Source organism: Diachasmimorpha longicaudata, chromosome 18, assembly GCF_034640455.1.
Source record: "Diachasmimorpha longicaudata isolate KC_UGA_2023 chromosome 18, iyDiaLong2, whole genome shotgun sequence".
Lineage (NCBI taxonomy): Eukaryota > Metazoa > Arthropoda > Insecta > Hymenoptera > Braconidae > Diachasmimorpha > Diachasmimorpha longicaudata.
This window is the reverse complement of record NC_087242.1, coordinates 3375166-3398418: the sequence shown is the minus strand read 5'-3', so window position 1 is coordinate 3398418 and position 23253 is coordinate 3375166. Positions and strand designations below refer to the sequence as shown.

The 23253-nt window shown below is 38.1% G+C and overlaps 5 protein-coding genes across 7 annotated transcripts; 2 read left to right on the top strand and 3 right to left on the bottom strand.

Moving 5' to 3' along the window:
- The first annotated feature begins 91 nt into the window (after nucleotides 1-91).
- On the top strand, nucleotides 92-5408 carry LOC135171103 (large ribosomal subunit protein mL41). Its single transcript, XM_064137438.1, has 2 exons — nucleotides 92-251; nucleotides 318-5408. Exons 1-2 carry the CDS (start codon nucleotides 92-94, stop codon nucleotides 674-676), a joined length of 519 nt encoding a protein of 172 aa, XP_063993508.1. The 3' UTR covers nucleotides 677-5408.
- LOC135171076 (serine/threonine-protein kinase SIK1-like) lies at nucleotides 1727-12113 on the bottom strand. Of its 3 annotated transcripts, none has more exons than XM_064137378.1 (11): nucleotides 11840-12113; nucleotides 11591-11736; nucleotides 9150-9396; nucleotides 8645-8791; nucleotides 8112-8432; nucleotides 7866-7989; nucleotides 7428-7636; nucleotides 7137-7282; nucleotides 4863-5407; nucleotides 4369-4802; nucleotides 1727-3833 (listed from the first exon to the last, which is right to left on the bottom strand). In XM_064137378.1, exons 3-11 carry the CDS (start codon nucleotides 9273-9275, stop codon nucleotides 3717-3719), a joined length of 2169 nt encoding a protein of 722 aa, XP_063993448.1. In that variant the 5' UTR covers nucleotides 9276-9396; nucleotides 11591-11736; nucleotides 11840-12113; the 3' UTR covers nucleotides 1727-3716. The 3 variants fall into 3 exon arrangements, with proteins under 3 accessions (XP_063993448.1, XP_063993449.1, XP_063993450.1); XM_064137379.1 differs by having other exon boundaries at nucleotides 9150-9387; XM_064137380.1 differs by lacking the exon at nucleotides 1727-3833 and adding an exon at nucleotides 3873-3905.
- Nucleotides 12114-14231: 2118 nt separating this feature from the next.
- LOC135171084 (H/ACA ribonucleoprotein complex non-core subunit NAF1) lies at nucleotides 14232-17959 on the bottom strand. The gene is made up of 5 exons (XM_064137395.1): nucleotides 17173-17959; nucleotides 16964-17066; nucleotides 16546-16814; nucleotides 16208-16371; nucleotides 14232-16135 (listed from the first exon to the last, which is right to left on the bottom strand). The coding sequence occupies exons 1-5, from the start codon at nucleotides 17577-17579 to the stop codon at nucleotides 15786-15788; spliced, it is 1293 nt and encodes a 430-aa protein (XP_063993465.1). The 5' UTR covers nucleotides 17580-17959; the 3' UTR covers nucleotides 14232-15785.
- On the top strand, nucleotides 14535-15754 carry LOC135171106 (riboflavin kinase). Its single transcript, XM_064137443.1, has 4 exons — nucleotides 14535-14655; nucleotides 14827-14975; nucleotides 15306-15408; nucleotides 15496-15754. The coding sequence occupies exons 1-4, from the start codon at nucleotides 14571-14573 to the stop codon at nucleotides 15606-15608; spliced, it is 450 nt and encodes a 149-aa protein (XP_063993513.1). The 5' UTR covers nucleotides 14535-14570; the 3' UTR covers nucleotides 15609-15754.
- Nucleotides 17960-18076: 117 nt separating the features above from the next.
- On the bottom strand, nucleotides 18077-22982 carry LOC135171069 (putative ATP-dependent RNA helicase DHX57). Its single transcript, XM_064137363.1, has 2 exons — nucleotides 22288-22982; nucleotides 18077-22035 (listed from the first exon to the last, which is right to left on the bottom strand). Exons 1-2 carry the CDS (start codon nucleotides 22371-22373, stop codon nucleotides 18339-18341), a joined length of 3783 nt encoding a protein of 1260 aa, XP_063993433.1. The 5' UTR covers nucleotides 22374-22982; the 3' UTR covers nucleotides 18077-18338.
- Between the last annotated feature and the right edge of the window lie 271 nt (nucleotides 22983-23253).

The window sequence follows — 23253 nt, the reverse complement described above, 5'->3', positions numbered from 1 at the left end:
AGGTACGTACTCCAGTGTTTTGCCAACTGTTGTCATGTTGATCCAGGCATAACAGACACGTTTCAATGTCGTCAGTTAATTTACAGTGAAAATGTCATCGATTTTTCCCATTCTTCGTCGAGGCATTTCGACGACAGCAGTTGTCAGTGGTAAAAGGAATTTACGGAAGTTCACTCTCTACAATAAGAGAGGAACACGAGAATTCAAGGAACGACAGAGACACAATCCTGATCCTGATATTCCAATTTTCCGTGAGTCAATAAATATGAATATTACGGTCTGGATATTTGACCGGTCTCTCATCAAATAACTTTCAGATCGTGGAACGAGAACAACTGGTATCAAAGTCGGAGAAAAGTTTGTTCTAATTCCCGAAATGGTTCCGGAATTGATAGTACCAAATTTAGAAGGTTGTGATTTAAAACCTTACGTGTCATACCAATCTACACGTGTAGTCCAATCAGCATTTAAACCTCGGGATCTCTTCAACGCAATTTATGCGGATAAAATAAAAAAAGATTTCGAAGCGAAAAAATTGGACGATAATGGTAATTCCCTGGAGCCAAGTAATTTTGAGTCTCTTCTACCACATGAAGCACAAGCTCTCGCTGGCAAGACTGGCAGCGATATCTTCGAGCAAGAAAAACCTCCAGAATATTTAGAGGAAGTTAAGTAAAAATCACAGGAAATATCTCATTGATTTCTTCCTTCGTTTATTGTCGTAGAACGTGATTATGTAAATATCTCACATGTATATGTTTAAACAATAAATATGCGACTAAAATTAGTGGGCCTATGTCTCAGAATCTCATCGATTCGGAGTTTACTAAAAAAACTGAAAAATTTCTTAATTCGCTTTTCTAAAATTTAATTTGTATATTTCTTTAACTAATTGCTCTTACTGATGAGTTCTACGTGCAGCCGGTGGTATGACATACTTTATCTCAGATACTCTGATCTTTATCGATAGATCAGTCAATTACTCGTAATTCGAATAACATCGTAGTGATCGGTGTTGCCAAATGCCTGTTTTTTTATCCAAAAATTCCTTTTAATTTTTCTAGGATGGGGTATATCGCCCGAAGGCTCGATGAGGTATCGATACCATCGTTTGAAAATCGTCAATCAGTCGCGTGAAGTTCATTCGATTGATCAATAAAATTTTTGGAATAAAAAACTGCCATTTGGCGGCTCTGGTAGTGATCGTTTTGATGATTCAAAATCGTGAGCCAACTTCAATCAATCGGTAGTTTCCGCCAAATCATCCGTTAAAGGTAGCTCTACCCTCGTGTCGCTAATTAAAAAATGATGATTCCAAGTAATCGAGTTTTCTAACACTTTTGTGGAGTTTTCGGTGATATTTGAAGTTATTAAAAGGGTAGAGCTCCTTTAAAAATCGATTTTTCGTCGCCATTTTCTCCCATTCAATATTGATATGATAATAATCTCTCGTCGAGCAGCAAATAATTCACATTATTCTTCTCAGTCCTAAAAAATATCTATGCTATTGACTATGTTAGACCTTGCATTGCAAAATGACGAGTACATATCACATATAATCTTTACTCCCAATTGAAAAAAATTCTTTGAAGATTTCTCCAACGAATTATCCTTCATTTTTTTTAATTTACCGTTCTCTCGCTAAATGGCAAATTAGCGGTTTTCTGGGTATTTTTTTTCTAGTACGTACGAGATGATTTCAGAGGGCAATTAAGTAATCAACAGGAATCACCTACATCACACTAATGAAAATCTATCGTCCTAAGAAGGCATTTTTTTCGTGTTTTTTTCCGATTTTCTGGACACTTAGTGAGTTTATTCTTCAGTAATTCGATGTTGATTGATCAGAATTATACCGAGCGGTGGATATAACTCACATCGAGCCGAGGAAATGCATAAAAACTCATCGGGGGAAATTAGAATTGAATAGTTCAGTAATTAAATGGTAAAAGGAGTGAACTTGATTTTGACAATTGACCTGTTTTTGATGAATACCTCGAAATCAAAAACTCGACTCGAAGATACGTCAGTTCATCTCGTTTTACCACTTCATTACTTAATGACAGTTTTTGATACCTCGAAACCCCGTTAGAAAATCAATTACCAATTGCATTTCATGTGTAATTCCCGCAATAAATCTCTTGATAATCAAGTCCCAATAAAAAAAATTGTGATACAAGAAAAATTTCCATAAAGCTGATTCCCAAACAAATATTCACAAAAATCTCATCAAATCGTAACAATATTTGTAACAGCATTCGTTCACCTCAGTAGACTCGCCTCCAATCGTCATTTTTTATTTAAAAAAAAGAGATTCTTATTTTTGTTCACTTTTGAGCGGAGTTTGATTGTATTTATCATTTGTTCATTTTAAATATATCTAAAATGTTAAAGGGATAGATCCCAAATGATTGAAGTCGTTGTTGGTTGTGCGCGGCCGGTATTGCTCATCAATTATCTTATTAAACAGTTGAAGCTCTGAAAAATCTAGTACCTAAGGGAGAAATATCTTCTGCGATGAAGAGGAATCATTATGGATTCGTTTCTTCCTCCCGATAATCGCCGAACACCTTCTCATTATTTCAACAATTATGCAGACTTTTTTTTTCACAAGTATTATTGACTAGTTTCATATGATTATGACGAGATTAATTGATTTCTCAACGTGACAACATGTTTCATTTCCGATGGTCAATGAAAATCAGATATCAGCAGAAAAAAAAAATCATTAATGATCAAGTTAATTAATGATCAATAATGTAATGAAAAAATATTGTGAAAACGGCATAAAAAAACCCATTCCTATTGTTCGGAATTTGAATTCGAGAGAGATCGATAACAGAAATCGATAGCACTGGAAATAATACTTATGCCGATTTCTGGTGGAAACTCGATAATTGTCATGACTATCCAACAAACACTTTTCATCATTACATCATTACATGTTATTCAACAATTTTTTTTATACTTATGAATTAATAACCAAATTGTCTAGTTTATTTACTTCTTCATCGCGTGGATCGATGAGCTGCGGTTGTTTAATTACATTGGTGACGATCCCAGGCGACTCGATGGCAGTGGGATATTATTAAAATTCTATCGTTTGAAATAATTAATTACTCAATCAATTCAAAATTACATTCGGTCATTGCAATGACTTTAACAAATTCAGTTTCACGTATCAAAAATCAATGACTCATTCGCCAATTTTTTTTTCTCCATACAAGTCTTCAACTGCGCCCTTAAAGCTATGGTAAAAATCCCATTGACCTTAAGCCATCAATTTTAGCTCATTAACGAGTTTTTTTTTTCATTTTTCTATTACTAATTCTGAAGGAAAATTCTAGTGCTTAACTTTTACCCATCATTTTATTAAATTCTTGTCTGGATTCTAATAAATTGGTGTTTTATCAGTTCGAGTTAATGATCAGTCTATTTATGGTTAATGATTACATATTCCTGTACCACACGATAATTTTCCAGTCTAGAGTTCATGATAGAAAGTGGTTAGTAGGAGATGTCTGTTTGAGATGAAATACAGTAATTCCCTCAGGAACAGAACAACTGCTTCAACTATCGAACATTTTTTCCCAAAAAAAAATCCTCGAACTACGCAGTAAGCTAAAACCTAATAATATTTAAAAATCATTGGATGGCTCTGCGATGGAATTCATCTGTCACTGAAAAATCCCGTAGATAATAAATATTTAGATTATTTATTCCATTGGATCACCGGCATTTTCAAAGATCGTTGCATGAGGACTGTTACTAGCTGGCCACAAAAATCCACCAACACTTCCAGGAGGCAGATAAGAGGCACCACCCAATCCAACCTGAAGTTAATTATTCATCCGATTGGCTAGAAATTCTTAATTTCTCTTGATTCATCACATACTCTTGCATCCCTGTGCCAATAACCAAGCAACAGGCAGATAAATTGGGTGTCATGCACGTGCCATGAAAATAATGACAAATGTTTAAAAAAATAATATTCATTTATTGCAGTGAAATAAATAAATTATAGAAACAAATTTGCAGGTACAGACTACGTACATTTCTAACTTGTGAATTAATCATTCTTTATCATAACAAATACACAATTTCGAGTGTAAAAAAATGTATTATAATTGCGTGGGTGAAAACAAATTCCCTGGCAATAATTCAACAAATCAAATGAAAATAATCCAATGGTAAAGAAAAATTTTTAATTGTAATCTCTCTTTTCAACTGATTCATTCCACGAATTCTTATTTTAGCCCAACGTGATAAATATTTACATCCAACAGTTGCTGGGAGTTATTAAAAATAAAATCAGTCCTCTGTCAAACTCTAGACTAAATAAATGTTCGTTAATACTCAGGATGTTACCTGCTGGCTCCACAGCAGTGTCCTCTCTGCTAATTGACAATCAGCAGCGAGTCGAGATGGTAAACTCTTCCATCTGTCTTCTTCACGTTCTCGATCTCTTTCAAAATTTGAATCAGATGTTTGAGATAGTGGTGGAAGTATTTGGGTACGTTGGGCCATTTTGTAACTGTCCTGACGTGGTACATGCTCACCACAACGTCGAGCTGATGATGAACCACTACTACCACTACCTGATAAACCTGGTAGAGGTGTAGGACTACCACCACCTCGATGTCTGTGATACATATTTCTCTTTTGCTGGAGCATTCTCTGCTGCACTAATAATTGCAACTGCATACTCGAGTCAACACGTGTTTTGAATTGCTGTTGATTTGGTGATGTTGAGTTTGGTCGTAGATGGACGAGGTCCAGGTGTCCACGAGCTTTTCCTGAATCTGAATGATTAATTTATGGTTACTAAACTGGAAATGGAAAAGCTAAATGGAAATAATTACCTTGAATACTTCGTTGTTTGACAGGTCTATCACCCGTACTAGTCTGTTGACAAAACATTAGTCTTGGCCCAGCATCAGAAGCTCTCCTTCCCTGTCCTGTTCTCGCTATTCTAGCTGCTATTGGTGATGGACTTTTAGGTGGTGGTGGTGTACAAGACGGTAAACTACTGGTAAAACATCCAGTAATTGAAAAATCAGGTGGACAACCCGAGTCAAAGCTCGATTCAAATAATTCAGATGACGAACTACCACTGCAACCAGCTCCAAACAGTGTCGCACGACTCGGTGGATCAATGGACTCCATCATTGAGTCAAAATGCTGCTGTTGGTAATCACTGAGACGACGATTAACAATTTGACTGTCAATTCTTTGGCTAATGTCACGATCCAATCCCAATCGATGCTCCTGCAGTTTAATTTGTGCCTCACGGAGTTCATCACCGCTTGGTCCCTCCTCAAGATCGCCCTCTGCACTGCAACAACCCTCGTCCGTTGACGATGACGTTGAACTGAAACGCTTGCCACATCTGTTAGCTTCATCCCGTCTGGAAATAAAGAATACGTGTGGGAAGATATAATAATTGTTTGATAAAAAATATGAATAATCGTGTGAACATGTGCTCAATGTCAATTTTCGAGGCACATTGTCGATCAAACAAAAAGGGGATGTTCACCAGTTTCAACGATTGTCTGTAAGCAATGAGGGAAAAATGATAAATCAACTCTGGAGAATAATAATACGTTTTATGAGCCACTACTTTTAGAGGCTGAAACTGGCGTTTGCTGACTAAAAAAGTTAACGATGATCGGGGGAGGTAGAGGAAACGGAAAAAATTGCAGCCAATTTTATCATTTTTTTTTTTTTTGTAAAAATATCAATTCAGTAGTGAGGGGGTAAAACGGTTGAAGTGTAAGTCGATGATTTTTTATTAATTTTTCCATGTAAGTGGACTCTAAAACAAGTAATGCATTAGTTGCAGAAATGACTTGAGACCTGTAATAAGTTTATTGATTTTTTTTTGAATAAATAATACGGCCTAAGTCGCAATTTTGCGTTTAATAAATTCCCGAAGAGCTATGTCGACATAGCCCGAAGAAGATTGATTAAAAAACGAGCTGAGTCGACACAGTTCTCGTTTGGTTGATTGAGTAGGACAATAAGGATTTATGAAATCTACTCCTCTACATTGACGAGGACAGTTGGTCTTTTTACAGCAGAAGTACCTCAATACTAGCGCAGTAGCAGCAGTATCACCCTATCTACATACTGAATAAATAAACAAAATCAATTTGTCAATAAGCTCGATAAGGATTCAGTCAATCAACACTCTAATTTCACGTACAATCACTGGGAACAGTGATACAAAATAATTCTCTCGGGTTAATGCCATGTTCATAAAATGCTGTTAGATTATTATAAAATATACAAGACAGATAAAATACCGTATAGGCCAATCAGATTGGACGTTCACTGTCTGAAAAAGTTCTGGCAGTAAAATTATCCCGAAATGTAGAGAAAATTTCCCTGACGATTGCATCAAAAAATGTGTATAGACACATTCAACAGAAAATCCTCAATTAATTGAAAACTAATAAAGAAAATTGGGGCATGCACATTTTTAATATAATAATCAAGGAAATTCTCTCTACAATTTCATGTAATTTCAGTCTGTCAGGACTTTTTTGAACAGTGGAAGGTACAAAAACGAGTTTTGTAGTATTGGCCTAGTGAGGAGTCAGTCAGTACAATGTTTTTGTTCTCAATCAAAGCCTTGAAAGCAGAGGAAAGCTCGAAGGACAGAGTAGATTCAAAGATAATGTTCAGTAAAATGAAATATCAAGGGAAGCAGGTGTTTTTGAAACGAAGTGTTTACCAAAAACTGAAATTGGGCGGAGGCCACCCTTTATATCGTTCATCCAATCCCAACCTATCCCGATATTATGTTGATAATCTCCACAACAGCAATGATTAACCATCAACGGCCGATTAAGCTATCGCTGCAAATAAAAATCAGTGTTATGTGATATTGGATAATTGTGTTGCGTAAAAATTTCATATGATGTGGTGATGAAATTGTTGATTATGTTTGTTGAGTGGATGAGCTTTCATATCGTCAGCCAGGCAGGGTGGAAGCTTCCAGATGCGATGGCAATGATGGAACCCTTGTTTTTATTTTTTCATTTGAGTATTGAAAATTGAGAAAAAAAAAATCAAAGCTCCTACTGTCGCAAGTGGCAATGGGATTTGTTGATGATGTCTTGTGATAAATTTACCTTGATTTGAATTTATCATCTTTTCCACGTGATACTGGAGGCCAGGCGGGATTATTCGATGGATTACCACTTCGGTGTTGCTTCAGTCTTTCCAATAGTAAAAAGTATATGGCAGCATGGTGATCGTAGCTGTTGTTTTTCAGTGACTGAAATGATTTTTTTTCGTTGAAAAATGTCAGTAAATTGTGATCCGTGTGTGTGAAAACGAGATAAGTCAATCAATAAACATTTTTTTTCCTGAGGGGCCTGAAGGTTTTTTAATTTAATTAACTCCATCGTATGTGAACTTACGTCTTTGGTACGTGTAACATCAATTCCTAAACTGTGCATAAGCCTGAGAATTTGTTCATTTGGCTCTTGGAGGGCTGATGGAGTTGTAGTTAAAATAGGACATATGGAATCAGCAGTTCCAATCATCCAACGGTGCCTCTTAATCTGAGGAATAGTGTACCTCTTCACTGGCTCCAGTACCAACATTTTACGTATTAAGTTCTCGCAATCTATAACAAAAGCGAATAATTCTAAGGAAAATTCCAATTCCCATGATAAATTATCCATTTTCCATTATCTCTTTAAGATTATTCTATTTTCGGAATTGTAATGTACATTCTAGACCACGACGAACGAAGAAAGCCAATAAAAATTCTAAAAAAATAATCCACTTCAGTCTTAAATTACAAATTTAAAGTGACCTTTAGTGAAAACACTTTTATCACATTTCTCACGTACCTGTGCTCATGAAATAAGGAATTCTAAATCTCCCACTCAGAACTCGATCACGCAGAGACTGCAGTGTTGACCCGTCGAACGGCAGTGCCCCACACACTAAAACGTAAAGCACCACACCCAGACTCTGTTGAGAGAAGGTGAACAAAAAAAAATAATTAAGCATGTCTGACATTAATTAAATTACAAAGTTCAAGAACCGCGATAAGTTCTTCCTTTTAATATTAAATATAAATGAATTATAAATACCCAAACGTCAATTTCCGGACCAGCATAGTGTTTTCCCCTAAAAACTTCAGGTGCTGCATAAGGTGGACTGCCACACCACGTGCTGAGCCTCTCACCGGGGACAAAACGATTGCTGAATCCAAAATCGGCGATTTTAACATTCATTTGAGCATCAAGAAGTAAATTCTCAGCCTTCAGATCACGATGAGCAACACCACTAGAATGACAGTACTCAACTGCCGATAGAATTTGGGCAAATGTTGCACGAGCTCGTGATTCGCCCATTCGTCCATATCGAGCGATGTAATCAAAGATTTCACCCTTGTTAGCATATTCACATACCTAAAAAAACAATTTAGAAAGTGATTAACAATTGACTACCGAATGGTCCTTTCTCATTATTATTTTTTCATATGATAATTATTTTTTTTAATCATGATGATTGTTCCCTTCTATTTTAACGTTTCATGTTACATTTTCATGGAATTTGTCATCTAGACAGCACCAATTCTCCAATTATCTTTCATTCCTGACTAAATGATCTGTTTGTTTACCATATATATCATATTTTTAGTTTCCATGACTTGGTACAGCTTCACAATGTGTGGATGTTCTAATTGCTTCATTATCTCCACTTCACGATAAACTTTTTCTAAATTTGTTGAATCCAACTGTGTTTTATCGATAATTTTAATAGCGACCTGAAATAATAAAAATAGAAAAGATTAAAATTTATTAACCAGAAATCCCTTTTATGAAGTTGTAATGAGTGATAATAAAAAATTAACAGTTCCATAAACGCAATTATTGAATTCATCATTTATCGGTCATTTAAATTTCAATAATTATTCGCAAGTGAAATTAAAATTTTAGACTTCTAATATTGATGGGCATTCCTGACAGACTCCCACGTAATTCTCTCGACGAAAATAGTGTTAATGAAGCAGAGACTGATGAGGAAGTATGAATGATTTTGCTGTAAATTTAGACCAAAACTATGAATTATTCTCTCATCAGTCCCTATTATTTTTAGATATCAATTGATTTTATCGTTTTTACCTCTGTCTTGGTGATACGGTGACGGGCCAATTTAACAACAGCAAAATTTCCTTTGCCTATTGTACCCTCGATATCGTAAAATCCAACACGAATCTGCTTCTTGCCCTGTCCACCTCCAGTATCCATTTTAAATAATCGATAGTGATATCTTCTTTATACTAAATAGTACCAAATAGTCTCCTTAGTTTACTTTTTATCTCCACCAACTTTTCAGCGTTCAGTTAAGTTCCATAGTTCCCTAAAAAAACTAAAAATTATCATATTGATTAGATAATACGATTGTTTATTACGCTATTACACTATTATTTATCATTTTATTAAGGGGTTCTATGTTTACGATTCGATTCATTGAATTCATCGAATGTTACTTTTGTTTATTTACATTCTTAACGAAATTCCTCGTAAATTAAATGAAGAGGAATTAGGTAACTGCGGGTATGTCTGACTGTGAGTAGTTTCTGATCACTGCGCCGCATGTCTGTACATTTTGTGAGTTTTCTCGTGATTACCGGCAAAATATCAAAATTTTTATCATAACCTTTTTTGTTCAGCGATTCAAGTCCTAGAAAAAAGGTCATGAAAAAAAATTCGCTATCTCCCTTAGATTCAGAGATATCCCTAAAATTCGACCCACCGATGGGTCAACTTATCTCGTGTCTCTATTTCGCTACTGAAATGATCAAGCCACGAGTTTTTGCCCATAAATAAATAAATTTGTTTAAAAAAAACTTGATTCATCTCAGTGACGTTCGTAAGACTTGCCACAACCATGATAGATGACCATTTGAATGAAAATTATGGTTTTCCCGTCACTGTACCAACTACATTCCTCTGTCCAATAAAATAATATTCCGTCAATTCGTCTCACCGTGCGTTGCCAGTCGTTGTAAAATATGACATCAAATTTTATTACATTGTACACCGACACACATTATACACAATTTCCGTGTTACATATCATAGGTAAAACGTAGCAAATTGTAGATACCGTATAATAATAATATTGCAAATAAAGAAGGATAAGTAGTTAACGAAAGAGAACTCGTGCACGACGTGCGTCATTGCTTACGCAGGTCGGAAACCTTTTTCTCAGATATCGTTCTGTGATTTTTAGCCAGTCTCCGGAGTGGCCCAATGGTGACGACAATTCACGATTGTTAAAAAATCATCGTCAATTTTAAACGATATTATTCACTCGTATGATATTTTCCCCTGATTCATGCGACAACTATTCCAAAAGTTATTGTAAAACAGCTCTGTCAGCCCTTTAATAAATGCGAAAATTTTGGAAAGCTCAAAAATTTATTAGAAGACTCGACCACATGTGGAATTGTAATTGATTCCGCGATTTAATTATCGTTTTGGTTTTTCAAAGAAAAGTTAAAAAATCGGAAGTTAACGCGGTCTTATGGGGAAATCAAAATTTTCGGTGGAGTCGAAGATTAAAATCTGAATTTTGTAATGTTGAGAAAAATCAACTGAGTTTCATTTGAATTTTCAATTTTTCCTGATTAAAATTAAATCCACCCAGTCATTTCCAACGGTGGAAAAACAATTCAATTAACAATTGAAGACACACGAATATTTATACAGCTCAGTACAGACCATACGGTAGATTCAGCCATTTTCGATTATCCGGCAATTAATATTCGTTAAAAAATTTGAAAAAAAAAGATAAATATTCAGGACTGTTAACGTTACATTTTTCAAACAATTAGTTCTTCAAATATTCATTGTTTATATATGAATAATGTAAATAGTTAAAATATATTATTCATTCATTACTCAAGACAATTCTACATCTAAACAATTTCCCTCTTTAAATTCTTTTGGACATAATCTTCAAAAATAATTTTTGTCTCTTACTTCAGATTTTTCAAATGTTTTCCAACGATTCAACATTGCAATTGACATCAAAATCTGTCAATTATTAATGACAAAATTAGTTTTAATAATAAAATGTGAAATTCAGGTTCAATTCAGCTCAAATGGAGATTCCGATGTTCGTCTACAAAACTAAAAAATCACTTTACTGATGGAAAAACAAGTCCATCGACTGTTTTGATAAAATAGAAAGAACTGTCGAGAATATGTGGAAAGTTTTAAGAGGGAAAAGGGTAAAGTGTCAACTAGAATTCAAGTATCGTGCACTCAGCCGGTCGATACAAGGCGAAGGACCTCATAAATGGCTTTTCCTTCACTACCCCTTCGATGTAGCTCCAGAAACTTCCCTTTCCCAACACCTTTGCGCCACCCATGTACCCACTACCCTTCCTAGAATTTCCAAAAAGCTGAGAAACCCAAAAAATCTTTCAAAACCACCAGAATCAACTTATCCCCAATGTCCCACCCAAAATCAGCACCGCAAATGACAGAACCAGAACAAATCTTCTACCGGAATGTCCAGAAAAAGAAATATAAACAATTTTACGAGGAACTCACCATCGAACTGTTCATGATAATCCAAAGATCGACTTTTTGCTGATCTCAACTGCTTACGATTCCATCAACATGAAGAAGGAAAAAATCAAGACCTGACGATGCTTCATCTTGGTGTTGGTAGAAGGGGCGTACAATGCCCAACGAGGCTGCAACAAGTCGACATTGATATTCATCTCGCCTCTTACAAGTCCCCCAAAGCCCCAAACCCTCGATTTACCCCTCTGAAACACCCCCAGACCAAATGCTCACCCGAATAATTCCTGAAGTCGTCTGCCATCGGTTGCAACTGGCAAGACACAACAGCAACAATAACTCTCAGTCGTTCATCGATTAATGGACAATCATTGATACACCAGAACAACACAATTGGCACTTCATGACTCAATCTAATAGTGAGAGTGATTGATCCCAAGTAAACAACACGACGGTTCGATACCGACTAAAACGTCCGCCATGTTGCAACCCTCAGTTCGTATTCCTCCTCCCCCTTCTTCTCCCTCCGTCGCACAACCTCACATCTCCACGGTCGGTGGCTGGTGGAAGGAGAGGGGAAACTCTTCCTCGTAAATCGTTTTCCCTTCCTCGTTTGCAGCAAAACCCACACATGAAAAGAATCAAAACTCGTGTCTAGTCTACAACTTTGGCACCACCACAATTTTATGGTCGTGTAAGGCCACTGTTGAATGTGTGTTGGTAAATGTTGTATGTGTTAGCTGTACCGACTCGTGCGTTATCTTCGACAATTGACGTCAATGTTGGAAAACGTCGGTGGGATTCGTTTAATTGCCGTACGAAACCAATTGCAAATATACCCTTGACTTGACCTGGATGAGAGGAGAGTATTAAGGTGAATAGATTTTTTTTTCGTCATTTTTTTTCTTGGAAACTGGGAATTTCTCGACAATTTATTCCATTCCGTAGTCCAGGGGAATTCATACAGATTTCCCTCGGTATGAAATTGAAGGAAATTCGATCTCCAGGTGTGCTCAGGAAAGAAATTTCGTCAAAAACAATTGAGATTTGGGAGCAATTGGTGAATAAAATGGCGACTACACGTTTGAGGTGCCTCTAGAGCTTTCTAGGGTGCTGCTGCCAAAGGGGTTGCAGATAGAGGATAAGAGCATAGGACATTATTTGTAGAGGGTGAAATTGTCTCCAAAAAAGGTCTCGACGATTTTTTTCTAGGATCAACAGATTCGGGTCTATTAACGCCCAAAATTTCAGGTCTTAGTGATATTGTAGATCAGAGACACCAGAAGACATTTTGTCGAGCCATCGAGATTTCGTTGTAATTTTGAAGCTGGACGCCATTTTAGTACTAGACACATCTAGAAGTCGAGCTCCATTTTGTTATCTCGTCTAACTGACGTCAATCTTCCTCGGCTGGTTCCAGAAAAGAAGCTGAAAGGTCCTCGGAGTTTTTTAAAGGTTGTCGCCACACAGTCACTGTCAAAAAAATTTCTACTCCCCTTGATATTTCCAAAATCGAAGATCAAACTCCGTGTGTTGACTCACTGGTGCAGTGACCCTACAATATTTTTTTTTTCAGGTGACAAATTTTCGTAATTAACGAGCTGCAACGGTGAGAAGTCAGAGCAAGTGCGAATGCACGTGGATCCGTCGAAAAGAGGATCCCCCAAGATGGCGATAGATTGTCGGGGGGTTGGCCGGGGGCTGAAAGGGGGTGGGAAGGGGTGCGATAGCGTGCAAGAACTCACGGCCCTGCTTGACGTCATACAATGACGTCAATCCTCAGTGTTCACTCTGCCGACCCACTCCGCCTCCACAATCTTTCGAGTAATACGTTCTTTTTTTCCCACCGGTATCTCACCTCCATCTCTCTATTCTCCAAAATTCTATCACATTAAATGGCCAATGTGTGAGCTCCAGTTCTCTCAAAAAATGTTTGAAAAAATGACAGGGAATAGGAGACTTTGACGTCTCAGGGTGATCGTATGGATCCATACGTAATGCTTGACGTTGGATTGTAGTGCCCAATTCAAGGCCAAATTCATCCTATTTTTAGATCCATTGTCAATTATCTATTAATGAGACATCAGATTGGGCGGCTCTAAAGTATAATTGTCATTGTTGGATGTCGCAGTTTTCCCCGGGTGCAAAATTCAGTCTTTTCCATTTTTTTATATTTCAGATTGGAAAATATTTCCTGTTCACATTTTCTATGTTCACAAATGAACATAGAAAATAGGCAAGATTTTTGTTAATTGGAATAATCGGTCATTAGAAAACTCACGTAAATTTTTGTAAAGTTAATGGAAAAATTGAAAACTGTAGAATATGTTTTTAAGTCGAAACTGGGACTCGTTTTTTTGGCTGTGAATTTCATTCGACTACAGAGTCTTAATTGTTCTTCTGAAAGCAATTTCGTACTTCTCTTTCTTTCATCACATACCATAAAATTTGTATAGAGGAAGGAGACAAAACCGTGTCATGTGTTTCAGATTGAAGAAGCGCCTCTTCCCCTTCTCCCCAAAGATTTCATAATCTTCATTCCCCAACAACAGATTGTCTAACCATTGAAACATGTGATTGATCTGGAACACCTGACGTTACTTCGATCGTATGTTGCATTCCATCTCTCCAAAAGCCGACACAGGAGAATAAAAAATTGTAAGACATAATATTTTATTTTTTTGTTAATCAATGACTGCGAAACGTTCAAAATTTATGCACATTCCATCCGAACGTTGTTAGAATGAACAAAGAAATTGACAACGAAAGGGAAATATTTATTTTCGAATAATGAAGAGTAAAAACAGCCAAAAATATAGTTTTAAAAAATATTCTACCATTGACTAGACCTAAACCACATTTGTCTTGTCCTTCCTCTAGCTGCACTGTTAGATAAATATTAGATAAACGCAGACAGTGGATGACAAACGCACTAATAATTCTTTTTCTACTTGTGTTAGATTAGAATTCCAGTCACTGCCACTTTCGTTCCTCACAAGCGTTGGCCATGAACAGATTATTACCGTATTTTGCATCGGGAGTCATCGTCAAGGGTTTTGGTCGAGGTTCAAAAGCTCTAGGAATACCCACAGGTGACGATTATATTTTTTTTACTTAAATTAATTCTTCTGAACATGCAATAATCAGTGGTGACGACCTTGACGAATCATTTAGTGAGTTCGGATAATTGTTTAAGATGAACTGACACGACAAATGGAGTTGAATTTCATGTATATTGTCAACGTTTTCGTTTTGTTCAACAGCTAATTACCCAGACACAGTCATCGAGAAGCTGCCAAAGGAGTTTGACAATGGAATTTATTACGGATGGGCTCAACTCGACGGTGACGTCTATAAAATGGTTATGTGTGTTGGATGGAATCCATTCTACAAAAATGAAAAAAAATCCATGGTAATGCATATTTCTAATCAGTGAATAAATTAACCGTGTGAGGGAGTCTTCGTCGTGTGGGTTAAGCAATTTTTTACCGCAGCAAGTAAATGTTGTTGTAGAATACAAATATCACAGAAAAATTATATTTATTACTTTTCTAAAGTATCAGAGAAGAACAGAATTATTATATTATCCGTTTTTGTCATAAAACGTAGACAAATTATATGAAGTGATGGACAAATAGAAATTTCCAAAATCAACATTTTAGTGGATAAGAAATTCCGATTCGTTCAACATCACATGATTATCATGATGAGGTTTTTTAACATTCAATTTAAATTTCAACAGGAAGTCCACATGCTCCATGATTTCAATGAAGATCTTCATGGAAAAGAGCTGAAAGTTATTGTCACTGGTTTCATCAGACCAGAGAGGGACTTTCCATCAGTCGGTGCGTTCTATTGACATTAAAATTAGACAAAATCTTTCATAATTCTTAAGCAATGACTGAACGTTCATTGATGCCTTCATTTTCCAGACGCACTCATTGCCGAAATAAAAAATGATATCCTCTATGCGGATGAACATCTTGATGAGCCCAAGATGACGGAGTACAAAACACATCAATTTTTCAATTGCGAAAAAACGTGATTTATATTATGATGAAGGAACGGAGTATTTGGGAGAAACTCGTCGCCTTGGACAAGTGCCATGTGAAACTGTATAATTGTGTTGAAGAAAATTTATGAATTAAGATAATGATGGAAGGTACAGGAAAATAAATTATGTTTAAGGCAGTTCTAGTCCCTTGATATTAAAAACATATCATTAAACACCTGGTGGAGGAGGTGGGGGTGGAGGTGGTGGAATATTCCACAAGTTAACGTGCTGTGTTTGTTGCCAAGGAGCAGGCATTATGGGCTGTTGATGAGGGATTGAGGAACTCGGGAAGTTCGGAGAAGGGAATGATGGTCGTGACTGTGGATTAAATGGTCTGGACCAGGTTTGGTAGGAAGATTGTGGTGGCCAATTTGATTGGGGACAGTTTGCTGGAGGATTCCATGGATATTGCTGATGCTGAAAGTTGTCATTTGGTATCGTTGGTCTCGAATAATTCTGGTGATGATTCTTTCGAGTGGTGTTCCAGGGATGCTGCGATCTCCAGCCGGTTTTTGGGGCTGTTGAGTTTAATGTTTGGAGTTTGAATTGGTTTCAAGGGAACTTTTGAAATGATTTATTGAATATTTTACCTGTTCGGAGACGTTTATGTGGAATTTCTGAGTTTTGCTTGCTCGCGTTGACTCCGTTCGATGAATTTTTTTTGTTCTTCAGCGCTGCATAGTATGCTCTCTCCTGCTCGTCATCTGAGAACTCGGGGTGCTCGTCATCACCTACGTCATCAGTCGCCTTCATTCTGGAGTAAAAAAGGTAGAACGTTTCATTGTGGAGAGGTAATCGGTTTACAATTTCCAAGAACGATTGAGGAACTTGAAGAGCAAATTAACGAGAGGAGGACGAAACGATAGATAGAGGGAAATCTTTTGGAAATATTCTCCAAACATCCTTCCTCCTTAACTCGTGGACTTACCTGAGAAGCTCAGACATGAAGACCAGCGATGTGTACTCAGTATTCGGACAGAAATACACTGTCATGCCAACTTGAATGTCCTTCATCTTGATGTGTTCGGCATCGTTGAACCTCACGCAATAATGTGGCTCAGATACTTGACCGAATACATCGAAAATATGACCAAGTACACGCTGACCTTTATCGATGAACAGGACTGTGTCAATGTTTAGGGTCGGCTTGCCGCGCTTTGGAGTGACAACAACTAGTTGATCTACCATCCACCCCACCTGGAAATGTAATTCAAAGTCAATTACATCCGGTTCATTACATCTGGATTATTTATCGTGACTGTTCGACAACCTAAATCGTCACAATTATAATCCCATCCTGTCATTGGTAATTAATTCCATTTTAATCCTTGAATTTTGATACTCACAACGCCAAGTGGCTCGCACAACACCTCAGGCATTGAAATCTGTAAATCTTCAATTGGAGGCAGATCATCATATTCTCCCCGTTCCCTGTCCTTCTCCATTTTCCTGAAGAAATACGCAGATCACAAAATTTATCAACAGTTCCATCAATTATTTGGGACAGCGGAGGGAGGAGGAGGAGGTGGGAGAGGAAGGGAGAACAGTTACCCACCTATTCTTTGTCTGTTTGTTGTTCCTGCTCTTGACATTTTGCTCGTCTTCACTGTCTGACGTCTCTGATGAGCTACTGGAACTGCTGGAGCTACTGCTGGAGCTACTACAGGAGCTACTGCTACTGGAATCCTCGGAACTGTCCACCTCGTCACTGGAATCCTTATCACGATACGGACCAATTGTTCCATTGGCTGTTGTCAAGGTATTTTCCACTGATTGAGGCTCGTCGATGAGTGTCTCTGCCTCATCTTCTGAATCTGAATAGCAGTAAGCTGCAGCTATCAGTCCCAAGGACTGTCTATCCCCAGCTTTCTGACATGCAGTTTGTGCTGGGGATCCTTTGCTGGACCCATTGGCATCACAGGTTTCATTGTCTTCGAGATGTTTCTCCATTGGTTCTGCCATCAACTGATCAACTTTGCATTTCACTGATAGAAAACTGATTTTATTGAGATATTTTCTTCTTGAAAGTGTCAATAGCTGGAAGTCATTTGACTCAATAGAGATCTTAAGGAGAACGTCGATAATTTACTTGATAAAACGTAGAAGAGTTGATTATTATAACCACGTATTTAATTACGGGGGGTAAGTTCACAGTTGAATTGTTCAATCACAAATTTGTAGGTTATGTTCAACCACGTGTTCACCTGTTTTCGTCGTTGAACGTAAACAGTTGTGTGGTGGTGGGGAGGTACCACCGGAAATGACCTTTAGGCCGGAAAAACCGAAGATTCAAAGTTCTAGTCTCAAATTTCTGAAAGAATAATTTATTCTCCGCAATTTCCCTTCCAAAAACCCCTCCCCCCAAAGTTTAGCGTCGTATATAACTTCATTCAAGTTCATTGATTTATTGAAAAATGAGGAATGTTCAACTGAATGTTCAGTGAAAGGAAAATCACAGACTCGTTTAACGAATTTATTGTTAAAAATATATATTTTGTCATAATATTGATCAACAATATGAAAATAACATTTTTCTAATATTTTTACAAAACCTTAAGGCCGATGTAGAGAGGCAGTATGGTATTTCAATATTTGGCCTGGTCTTGATCCCCTCCAATATGTGAGAGCCAAAGGAAGACAAACGAAAGAACGAGCTGTCCTCGCATTAAAAAAAAATAAATAAAAGTAGCTCACAAACTTTTTTCCCCCATAAATCTCCCTTCAGTCTCTCGTTAGAACACTGATAATGGTCGTAATGATCTTCCTCCCATTCTGATGATTCACAAGATTCAGCAGTGGATCCTGCATCTTCAGTTCAAGAAGTTTAATAAGTTCTGCTCGCATATTTTGAAGAAGCTGAGCAATAGTGTGTGTCTCAACTTTGAATAGAATCCAGCCATCGGCGAGAGACAATATGAAAGTTCCATTGTGTTGTTCAATATTAATTCCATATCCAAAAAAGAGAACGAGTGGTAGCATCGGCACCATGGAGACATCCCTGATATAAACTTTGCTTGTCTTAATTTTCTCTTGAAAAACAAGATAAGGGCTGGGAAAATGGCCAACAGAAAAATTAACTGACGACGGATGAATGAACACAAGTCCATCATTCTTCGTTTCAAATCTCAATTCGTCAGGTTTAGGCTGTCTGGGAATAGCACCTGACGATTGAACCTGAAATGATTTTTCAGGTGTACAAATTCTCACGACGTTAGGATACAGTGCAGCACACAAAAGTCCTTGTAGAAGTTTATAATTTTCATTGTTTGCATTGAGTTCAACTCCAGTGAACTCAATAATCTTATCAACTCCAGTTGTCCTTCTCTTGGCATCAACAGGAACAAATCCAATTCCAATGAGCAGCTCCAAAAATTGATGTTTCATGTCAGCAAGTGTCTGAAGAGTCCTAACAGACAGATAATTCTCCTTTGCAAACGCCAGTCCAGCTTTGAATCCCCTGGCAGATGTCTCCAGCCATTTTTTATACGCCTTCAACGTTGTCAGCTGATCGCTGAATGCAGTGGTAAATTCTTTTCTCTTAGCATCGACCTCATGGCGTTTATCAAAAGGTGATGAGAATGGACTCTTGTGAGACAGACAAGCTGCTATTGTCAGAGCTGAATCGAGACAGCAGAAGATAACACCGTAGAGAATCAACTTGCCAATTCGTACATCAACAGGTAGCGTTGCCAAATGATGCCCAAGGGCTGTCAAATGCAGCTCCAAATCAATAGCACCAACATCCTGAAGTCTAACAATTGCATCTGATATACTCAATTCTTGTGGAGGCTCCATAATTCTGCTGATTATTTCGTAAACATTTACGTCATTGCTCAGATTCATTTTCAATATTTTCAGCAGCAAAGGCTCCAGAGGAATTCTCAGAATCTCTGGAATGGGCTGGGGTAGCAGATGATTCTGCAATTTATGAGATGTGTACATGTGTATGCAGACACCTGGTCTCACTCTTCCAGCTCGACCTTTCCTCTGCATTGCATTAGCACGTGATATCCAACATGTATCCAAACTCGCCATGTTCTGATTGCTGTTAAACCTCGTCTCTTTCATTCGTCCAGTATCCACGACGAATACACAATCATCAATTGTCACTGATGTCTCTGCTATGTTCGTGCTCAAAACAATTTTACGAATTCTAGGATCAACTCTCTGAAAGACTAGATTTTGTTCCTCTGTCGACAGCGACGAGTGCAGGGGAAGTATTCTGCATTTTCCATTTCTGGGACATAGAATAGAATTGTGATTGAGGGCGTCCCTCAAGGACGTGATCTCTGCCAATCCTGGAAGAAAAACAAGGATCGATCCCTCACGAGGATAATCGTGATCCCCATCGACAATCCACTCCAAAATCTTCTCCAAAAGATCGTAATTAATTTTCTCCTGATCCATAACGTACAGATTTTTGTACGTTTGCATGGAAAGTCCAGGATATCTTCCGATGATCTGTGCTAAAGTCAAATTACCATCCAAGATAGTGGACTTCGGAGGCATCGATGACAGCGATGCAATGTCAGCCGATGCCAATTCAATTTCCACGTGATCCCATCCCCCCTTGACTTTTCGCGTGCACTCAGAGTTCTCCTCGAAAACGTAATTTAACGTCTGGAGAATGTCTTCCAAAAATATCTGCTCCACGGGAAATGTCCTTCCAGGTATATCCAATATAGGCGGGCCCTTGAAGTAATTCGAGAATGACTCGGCTTTCAATGTTGCACTCATCAGGATAATCTTCAGATCTTGTCTGTAAACAATTATTTCACGAAGAAGCATCAGCAAAAAATCAGAATCAGCGCTGCGCTCGTGCACTTCGTCCACCACCACGTGAGTAATTTTCTTCAATTGTGGATCACTCGACAGACGTTGAAGGAGAATTCCAGTTGTGCAGAATGTCAAACGTGTCCAAGCAGACATTTTACTCTCGAGTGATATCTGATAACCAATAGTTTGGCCAATTTTCTCATCTCTCTCAGCTGCCACTCTCTCTGCTACACCTATTGCACTTATTCTTCGAGGTTGCGTGCACAAAATGTTAATGTGTTTGCCACTGACATTTCTATTGATTATCCAATCGTCGAGAATGAACTGAGGTACTTGAGTGCTCTTTCCACACCCAGTTTCACCGGAAATAATGACCACTTGATTTTGATCAATGGCTTCCAGAAGATGAGTCATCATCGACCAGGCAGGTAATTTTCTTCTGGACTCCTTCATCTTCAGGTACCTTGGGTTCTTCATCTTTTCCATGAATTTTTGACATATTATTTCGTCCTGTCGTTGAATCTCGTCCAACGACATTGCGTCCTTATTCGATCGATTTGTCGTTCCTCTCTGATGATGCGTCGCCAGATTTTTCGAGCTGTCGTCTGTAGATTTTGTGAAAAGGGAATCGTGTCGTGATAAGAAGGCAGGTTTGGTGTTATCGAGGTATTCTTTCATTTCATCCGCATTCTCGAGCATGGAAATTAGTTCAAAAATACAGGGCTCCCCATGTGGAGTCCTGAGAACAGCCTCTTCATAGAGTTTTTTACAAATGACGAGGTGACCTTCACTCGGACTCGACTGATCAGTTTTGTAGAAGTAGAAGTATGGAGCATCATACGGATATTTAGAATCATCGGGAAATCTTACTTCCAATGTGAACGAAGAATCGGTTTCCACGGCATTTTTAATTTGTTTAACAGCTTCAGGTTGTTGATGTAAGAATCTACATTTACCAGCAAATCTGCACTTGCCAGTCATGAATAATCGGCAAATGTTCTTGCTGGGGGTCTTTGGCTTACTCTCGACGACGACTTCCCTATCATATTTATCGATCAAGTAATCTAGGTTCAGGGTAACTGTCCACAAACGATTTTTAATCTTCTCGATAAATGAATCACCGTAAATGGCTTCAAGAGCACATTTTTCCTCATCTCTCATAGTCAGCAGATCATTGACATCGAGATCCTGGGGAGAACTTACTCTGGAGAGATCTTTAACCCTGTAATACTTCTCGAAGAGTATCTCCAAGGCCTTTCCCACATCACCGTTGGTATGATCGAGGGCCTCAGCACAGTGAAGTGAATGATAACTGTAGCTTTCTAATTTTGATGTAGCAAAATGTTTAACTAATTGTGCGTGAGTTTTTGGGGTTGATTCTCTGGATGAATAATCGACAACTCCTTTTATCACGAGATCTCCTCGTTCCATCCAATATTTGCTACCTAGATTCGTTCTTTTGGTCTGATATTCTGATGCATCACTCAGTTTAAAGGAATTTCCGTAAATTTGTTTCAGGGTCTCGTACAACTGTCGTTCGGATTCGTCGGATATTCGGAGAGTTTGGAGTTCAACTTTACGACGAGGCCCAGGTTTTGGGGTACTAGCCGCCTCTGATGGTTGAGAGGATTTTGATAAACGTCTGGTAATAACGATATTAAGGGTCATTAATTATTCTTTATATCGACATGAGGTATTTCATGCAGTATTTCTTGCGGTTATCCACAAGTCGTTGATCCTGACCCTCGATTTGTTTAAAAAACACTTTTGAATATTTTTGGAAATGAAATGCACTGGATACAATTTTCGAAAGGGTCCCAGCCAACGACTTGTCGATTTGACAATGAACACTGCATTGTTGTTAGTAATTTTATTGGTTAGAAACGACACTTACTGCATTCCATCATTGCTGAATGTCCTGCCCTGGGTCTTCGGCTCCAAGACAACATCATCCATTAATTTAGCACTCAAACTGTCCATTTTTATTCATTAGTGTCTCTCAAGAAACTTCTTGATTTTTTTTTGTTGCACTGATGTCTCTGAACTTCTACAGCAGATGGATCGGAGGGGATTCCACTGTCAAACGTCCAGGGCTTGACAGTGGGTCACGCGGGTCGGATTGTCCAGCTCTACTGCCAAACATGAGCAAACAATCTTCAACGTAGTGGTTGAATTAATCTCTTCGCTGATGTGATTGATACAATATTCTATTCTTGATTTTTTTTCATGAATGAAGTGTTGTTCAACTCCATGAAACGAAGAGATAAATATGACAGGGAAGAAACATGTGGCCAGGTGGCGTCCTCACAGTCAGTGGATATGTTCAAACAGCTGGCGAAGCTGGTGACAGAGATTACAGGGAAGATTGCGAGCACGAAGTACGTGGTATTCACTTTGTGAGGCGATTTCCGATCTTTCTAGGGCTCTAGGAAGTCCCTAAAGTCGGTTTCGTTCTTGGCATTTTCCTCAAAAAGCTTCTCGGAATCCTACCTCAAAAAGCTTCCGCAGAATCAAGGACGCATGGCGCGACGGCGCTGCCTTATCACCTCCTTCCTAAGGTATGATTTAGGGAGGTAATCTCAAACTTTGATGTCGCCGACAAGAAAACAGGGGACAAGTACCTCCGGAAGCCGTGCGCGGCGCTGTACACCGTCTTCTCCTCATGCGCGTTTCGTCCCCACTACTCGACAATTTCTACGGTGGAGCGTTCAAATCTCGGCGAAGGCGCTCAATTTTTTTTTGCAATTTCTCCCAAAAACGGGTTGACATGCACATCGGAAAATTATAAAGAAAAACATGGATAGGAAAAGGATGAATGGTAATTTTTTAAAGAATCTATTCATCACTTCATACATTCTAC